This window comes from Limanda limanda, chromosome 18, assembly GCF_963576545.1.
Source record: "Limanda limanda chromosome 18, fLimLim1.1, whole genome shotgun sequence".
Lineage (NCBI taxonomy): Eukaryota > Metazoa > Chordata > Actinopteri > Pleuronectiformes > Pleuronectidae > Limanda > Limanda limanda.
In genome coordinates, this window is record NC_083653.1 from 21,393,777 (window position 1) to 21,401,658 (window position 7,882).

Consider the following 7,882-nt stretch of genomic DNA (forward strand, 5'->3'; position numbering starts at 1 on the left):
TTACCAAGGTAAGAAATGTCTATTTCTTTATTACATTCAACAGTACAGTACACTGAAATTGCACATTTTCACCAGATATAGCAGCATTCTGACTGGCAAGTGGACTAATCAATAGGCACATCCAAAAACATTGAAATTCAAACATGTTCAAATGGGTCATGGCCACTTCCTGACCACATTCAAACTCCATTTAAGCTGTTAATTTACATGCCTTGTAAAACAACTTGTACACAGCTAAAACAAACTGTCCTTTTCCCTCGACTCATGATCCCAGTGGCAGGAAAGATGTGATCATGTCAAATCCAACAGCGCCTGTTTTCTTTTTAGCTCAATATTAAAGTTACAATTCATTTGTGGATACTCCTACATGGTCGGTGCCATTCAGTGCATTCCAGCAATTATAAAGTGGTTTCATTCTTTTTATGATTTTTATGTTTCCTTGTTGACAACTTCACTTAAAGCTTTCTGTTATTACCCAGAACGACACTGAGAGACAAAGTGCGTTCTGTGGGATGAGTAGGTGGAATAAGAACCATAGCTAGAGTGATAGCATTAGAGCAAGAGAGCAAGTTTATCTGTGATTGTATTCTTGGCATTAAAAGTAATGTATCTGCAATGCATTCCGGTCCATGAGTTGGGCTGGCTGATCTACTTTAATATCCCCAGAGCAAAATAACTATGAAGTCTAACAAAGTATTAAAAACAGTCAAGTATTGTCAATAATCAATGTCATAATTATCATTCTGAATCTCTCTTTGACCCGGTACTTCCTGATTTCAGTAGTAATTTTGTAAAATTTTGACTGTAAGGCAACAATCTTGTATGGCTGCTTCTGTTTACACATTTAACATTGGGGAACTTGAACTGTTTTCACTCAGGGATTTCACTGGTACTAGTATCAAACACCTTCAAATACCCAGCTCTATTCTTGAAGATTAATTGAAGATCACTAGAGCTGTATGTGGACAGTTGGTTTACCTCTTCTGTCATGTATTCTTTCCAGTACAGCACTAAATCAAAGACAAATGCACTCAATCTTTGTTCTGCTAAGAGACAAAACACACAGCACAGTTGCCTTTGATTTGATACTTGATATACAATGACCTGATCTCAATCTTCACACACTCTAAAGCTGGACACACACTGTAGCATTTAAGCCCCTTTCTGAGTCGTATGACTCGATTTTCAGCCTTGTCGTGCAATGTTTGCCGTGCACAGGGGTGAAATTTATGCACCAGCCGAAAATGTTTGGTCGGCTGACTTCATCATCTCGCACAGTTGAAGCAGAGCCGTGAGTCGGTCCCTCCGTCTCTGTGCCTTTTTTCCTGACTGCTTGAAGTGGCAAACACAGAGACAGTGAACTGAACAGAAGAAGCCTCATGGATTAGAGATGAAACGTTTCACTTGATCACATGATGTAGCCTCTATAATGAGCCTTAGTTTGACACGCACTGGATGCACTGACTCTGATGGAGGCCATACTGTGGTGGAAACGTGTGCGTTTACTAGTTAATAAAAACAAAGGGCCCTATCAAAAGCACAGTTAAAGGTTCAGGGCGCAGGGAGCGTGACTGTGCACATATGGCAAACTGGTGACAGGATGCGCCTGGCGAATCTGTTGACATGGAGAAATTGAGAGATTGAGATGTACTCGTGGTGTGGTACCGGCAGGGATCAACCAACCATTGTAGTAAACTTCTCTTATCCTTCCTTTTAAGGAGAGTGTGCACCTTGCAACAGTGTACTGTCATTTTGGTGAGGGCTGACTGCACAAGTTATTAAGGGGGGGGCTGTCAAAAGGTAAATCTGTAAACTATCTATCTCCCATTACTAATAAATATTAAATTTTATAGGATAAACCTACTCAAAGGAGAGGATGAAAGTATAAAAGTACTGTATGTCTAGTTATTCCAATGCTAACACACCCACAACATCTCCATTTTTTTCAGTTGCAGACGATTAACTAGCATATTATGAGTTGGAATTTAACAACAGCATTTCTAAAATCGTACAGTGTATGCCCAGCTTTAATAGAAAACTGGACTTTGACTGTGGTCCAGAAAAAAAGTAACATTTGGCATCAAGTATTTAAGTGTAAAAAATATCAATAGACCAATCACTCACCAGACTAATCTGATATTATAGAAAATATAGCATGATTCTAAAACAAGTTTTAAGTCCAGCCATCAGGTACTGAAAATCACCACCACAATGAGAGAAATGAAGACTCTGGCTGAACACTAAAACATTTTGCACATGGAGAGTCCTGTTGCTTTTGACCCCCAGATATTCCATGGCTACCACGAATCTTAACATACACCCTGACAGTTTCTGAGCATCAGTGCAAAATGGTGAGTCAGACTAAAATTAGCACAGCATTAAACACTGTTCTTATGAGGGTTCCAGCTAAAATGCAAGGTTGTCCAGCAAAAAGGTTGACCCTGACTCAACTTTTGCTGCAACACAGCACATTATCCAGCCAATCAGACTAGCACACAATACCCTGCACACTTCCACTGTGAGTAACAGCATAATATAATTATGTTAATATTGGCAAGATACAGGAGAAGATGGTTTCTATCATTTTTTTTATCACTGAACAGTGATTTGGAATCAAACAAGCTTTGAAACTCATAGATGTTTGCTTCAAACTGGACTTTGTAGATTGCATTTCACCTGCGCCCTGTAGCAACACACCCACATTAACCTTGCCCCATGCCTCTTTTAATGCAGTGCTACTTTCTGTCTGAACACCTGCTAAGAGAAGTTTACCACCAAACAGCAAAACAGGCAAATACAGTACAGTATGTAAAGATTTAAGTGTTTGAGTGTGGATTTTACTTCAAACCACAGAGCGATGCTCCCCGCACACATAGACTGCGCTTGGCTGTATGCGCCGCTTCGTGTTTCCTGGCAGCTGAGGAAGAAACTTAAAGTACTTAGGCATCAGATCAAGGCAGGCATCGCGGAACTTCTTGATCCGCCAGTAGTAAATGAGAGGGTTGAGAGCTGACTTGAGGTAGCACAACCACAGGACCCATGTGCTGATTTGAAAAAAGCTGTCTTTGTGGTAGAACCCATCGCTAAAGGTAGTTACCAGGCTATAGGCAGTGAAGGGTGCCCAGCACACTGTAAACACGGAGAAGAGGATGAGGATGGTGGTGAAGGCACGGGTCTTGAAGCTCATGTCTATATTCATTTGGAAGGGCCTCTGGAGGCTCAGCAGACCCAGTTTGCTGGCCTGGCTTAGACAGATGCTGTCTGGGTGGCTGTGGATGCGGATGGCATTGTGGCGGATGGTGTTCAGGATCCCCATGAATGTGTATAGCATGACCATGAAAGGCATGAAGAAGAAGACTAACATTAGGATCAATACATAGGCATGGTAGCCAGGCTCAATGCTGTAGCCAAATACACACTGAGGGGCCCTGGGGGGGATCTGAAGGGGAGGGGAGCCAACCGCCAGGGGGAAAGAGAAAATGAATGACAGTCCCCATGTGACCACTATAAGCACTTTAGCTCTCTGTGGGCTCAGCTTATCTTGCTTCTGGACAATAATAAGAAAGCGATCTATGCTTATTATAAGCAGTACAGCCACGCCTTCCATCACAAAGAACCAAAAGAGCATGGCCGACACTCGACAGAAAACGTCTCCAAAAATCCAGTTGGTGGTCATCACAGTAACCAGAGCAAAGGGCATGTTCAGGATGGCCAGCATCATGTCTGCAAATGCCAGGCTTGCCAGGAGGATGTTAATTGCCGAGCGCATGGCAGATCTCTGGTACACCATTAGGCACACCACCACATTTCCCAACAGTGCCACCAGCAGGATGGCAACCATGACAGAGCAAAAGAAGACCTGCAGAGGGAGGCCAACACCCTGTAGACTCCTCTGGGCCTCCGCTGTTGGCATGACCGGCTCCAGGGGCGACCGGGAGCCCAGGGAAAGGTTCGCCATGGAGATGTTCTCCATCGCCAGCCTCTCAGAGTAGTTCAGCAGCCCCGTATAGAGGCAGCAGAGACTGATGTTGATGTCCCTTGCCTCTGGAGGGGGGGCAGTAGCGGAGTGAACCATTCTTCCCCGGGGTGAGCAACCATTGTTGCTGGTGAGCTCATCCCAAACATGGTGAGGTGGATGCAGGTATTCCCAGCTCAATGCAACATGGTGGCGTCTTCATGGCTGTGGGACCCTAAGAAATAAACAAAAATGTAGTGAATACAGAGAAAAGAAATATAATATAACAATCTCCCAGATTAATTCATACCACCTATCTCCATTATTAGTACTGACCCAAACACAATGTCTAGATGCTGCTGTTGTTTTAGAGAGTTTTAATTTGTGTTGTAACAAATTTCAATTGATTTGCATGCAAACTACTGCCCTTCCTATAACAACAGAAAATTCTAATTTGTTAAATTTATAGTAACAGTTTGGAAGCATGATGAAAAAATTAGGCTGTTATGATTAAAGTTTAAATGAACCGTGGAACCAGCACACTTTACAAAAAAAATTACTTGTATTTATAGACCTATTCATTTTAGGGGGTCACACAAACTGTTCATTCTTCTTTTTGTTTATTGTCATGTTGTACTCAAGTTCAACAAATAAAGGAGCATTTTTGGTTGTCAGGAGCCTCTGTCCACATTCGCACGTCCGACTGAGAGCAAGCAGAACCATGAACTGGCCTTAAGTAAGAGGACATGCTTAATCTAGGTGGACACAACTAACTGAATATTCAGTCAAAAAACACAGCTACCTACAACTACAACACTGACTGACAAGCTTAGTCATTTCTTTAAACCATGCACAAACAGATTGGTAAAAATCCCACTTTGTTATTTTAGGAGTTGTGCACTTGAGCTCTTATTTATTTCTATACGACACACAGACACGAGTTTGCCATTAATCTTTTCATTTTTTCTCAAAACAGAAATGTAATAATTGTATTTTAACAATAAGGTGAAATAGAATATGAACTAAAGTAGAAATTAAAATCATTTGTTCACATAAATCTTTTATTAGACTGAAATGTGAAAACAAATCACGTTAACTGCTTTTCTCACCCGCTGCCAGTATAAGAGCCAGTGTTCAACTGGAGACAAATCAAATAGTGCAATAAAACCTTATCACTTGTATAAACACGGACACTGTTTATTTCAGACTTCCTGGTATCATTAACCGTGACTAAGAGACAAATGCCAAATCGTAAACATAGGCCATAGAAAGAGTCCATTACTGTACTGTAAGTACTTTTCCACATAAATTATGTGGTTACATTACTTCATCAATAATTTAAAGGAAATCAAGGAAATAGATATTCAGTCAATTATTGGGACAACAGTGACTGTCCATGATTAAACATGGGTTGGCTGCATATGTGGCTATTTGACAGATAGTGTTATCACATGTCACCAAGACAGTCGAGAGAAAAGCTGTGGTACGGAGATAAACAGACCGGCATCCGCCAAGTTCAGTTTGCTCTGTTCTCCTGGTGTATTGTCTGCTTCAATAACACCAACTGCCTCATCCCAATGAAGACCTCGTGAAGAAGCAGGTTTAATCCTGCTCCATTCATCTCACATACTGACATGCATTCAAACTCATTTTCTAAGGTCATGGGCTTTGTGGAACTCAATTCTGAACATACTGTGCAGCACTCTGCCATAACAGGGGATGTTATGCCACATCTCATTCCTTTCCCTTAGAGGCGGCGTGACCTAAAATGTTAAAATAGCCACTTAAGCCTCCAAGCAATCAAGTAAACCTGCAGTAAAAATGGATGATCGGGTACTTTGGGTTCTGAAAGACGGTGGCAACGCAATCATGCAACTTAGAATTGTATTGAGAGCATCCTGAGAGCTTCTTAGCCACAGTCCCTCACTTTAAATAGCTTGGAAGAAGAGTTAGGAGACAAAGGGTTGCTGCTGAAGTAAGTCTTTGATGGTGTGTACTGAATAAATTCCCAAGTTCATGCACTGGATCACCTCAAGGCAGCGTTGTTACTGTTAAGCAAAGCTGATATATGTCTCGCTATATGATTTATGCATATTGAAATGTAAAAGATGATTAGCTACATCATAGTCAAAAACTAAGAAGCCATGCTGAGCAGATAACTAGGAATCCAAACCATTCGAAATGGAATGAGAGGAAGCCTTTAAAGAAATGTTGGAAAAACTGTAGCTTTAAAATGCAACTGTGTTTAAGTTAGCTTTTCATTCACAGGCCCCATAAATTAACTGAGTGACTATAGTTTGGCTACATGGGTTAATGGTTTTGCCACCAAACACAGTTTCGTGTGGGGGGCAGGTGGGGGTGATGGTCTCTCACAAAGAGCTTCGGCCATTATTGTGCTTAAGAGACGAGAGGTTGTAATACACAATCTCAGCAGCACCACTTCTTCAGCGCTACACTTACTTGGTATTTGGAAAGATGACACTAGCTGGTTAGCATGCTAACTTCAGGTGAAGAGAAATGAAACCACAGGAGTTACCACGGGCAACACGGTCCACGTCTGTGGACAGATAATGGGAATGGGATGAAGTCTGAAACCTTTCTGACAGATTGGTAAGTATAACAGCTGCCAATGTTGTCATGGGCTGTGTGGACAATTTATATGTTGACATGTCTGTGGCAGTCAAACACTAATCAATTCAATGTTGACATCTAGACTTTTTTCCCCCATTTAACGCAAGTTTTAAGGACTATACAGTATTGCAAATTGTTTAACTGTTATGCACTGATTTGCAAAACTGGCAAGCTTAAAAATCTGATTGAGAGGTTGAAGACTTCTGAAATGTTCGGAGTGGGGGATTCGATCCAGAAAGAGATGCGTAGATAATCAAAGTCTAAATATATTGAAGCTTTAAATCCAGTGGCATTTAAAAGTCAGCATTAAGCATTTAGTGGTGATTATTCCAGCTGATAAATGTTGTATTAAATTGGGGGGGTGTTAAAGAAAAGAACACTTAGATCAGTGCAGGTTTCTGACAATAATATCCCTGATGAGCTCTATCACACTCAGCAGCTGATGGACACACAGACACGCATGTGGAGTAAACTCAGGGGTCTTGTGATTTTAGGAGGAATAAAATCACTGCCAATCCGAATGACACCTCCTCCAGAGCAGGCCCTCCCTCCGTCCACCTATGTCCACCCCCATCACATGTGTAACATGTTTCTGAAACTTACAGTCATCCAAACACTGTCTCTGAGCTGTTCCATCAAATCACTGAGGACACACCGAGTGTCCGTGGAGAGTTGACATGTTAGCAGACGACACAGTGTGTTTACACCCAGGAGCCCGTCATGGTGTCGCCCTGTTAACAACACATCAGTGAACAATAACACGGCACACAGCTGGCTCGGGTCCGGATGGTTCCTCCATGATCTCACCTGCTTCGTTCTCCCATGTCGAGGCTCAGTCCCGCACACGATGCATCTCACCGACGGCAGAGATGTCTCCTCCCGCCTCGAAGTCACGAACCGCGGCTCTGCAGAACAGGAGCAGAGAGGGTTTTAATCCGAAGTGTGGAGCTGTGTGCGAGGCCGTGTGTTTGATCAACAGTGCGACAGCCGCCGGAGCCTCCACCTACACAGATGGAGCCGGAGGAAAAGTGAAATCCGCATTCGCCTGGTGTCGCTTTGTTTCCGGGGGAGCAGGAGCGACGCTGCTTCGCTAGTGGAGCTCGTGTTTCTCCAGTCTCTTCTATCTGCTTCTCTTCATTCAGCTGCGACGTGTGAGCGGCTCATCCTCCAAACACACACATGTAGCACACATGTAGCTCACTGTACACTCCGTGGAGCCGGAGACACCACCATCAACACACTGAGCCACACACTGTTCACTGTTCGATACCCGCAGCAGCACCTGGGAGACAGGCA

The 7,882-nt window shown here is 42.8% G+C and overlaps 1 protein-coding gene across 2 annotated transcripts; it reads right to left on the reverse strand.

Annotated features, from left to right (window-relative positions):
• Positions 1-7,531, reverse strand: gpr63 (G protein-coupled receptor 63). 2 transcript variants are annotated; one of them, XM_061091495.1, is made up of 2 exons: positions 7,394-7,531; positions 1-4,190 (listed from the first exon to the last, which is right to left on the reverse strand). In XM_061091495.1, the coding sequence occupies exon 2, from the start codon at positions 4,073-4,075 to the stop codon at positions 2,843-2,845; it is 1,233 nt and encodes a 410-aa protein (XP_060947478.1). In that variant the 5' UTR covers positions 4,076-4,190; positions 7,394-7,531; the 3' UTR covers positions 1-2,842. The 2 variants fall into 2 exon arrangements, with proteins under 2 accessions (XP_060947478.1, XP_060947479.1); XM_061091496.1 differs by lacking the exon at positions 7,394-7,531 and adding an exon at positions 6,416-6,451.
• Between the last annotated feature and the right edge of the window lie 351 nt (positions 7,532-7,882).

Coding starts and splice junctions, on each gene's coding strand:
- gpr63 (XM_061091495.1), bottom strand. CDS start 4,075: ATGGTTCACTCCGCTACTGCCCCCCCTCCAGAGGCAAGGGACATCAAC.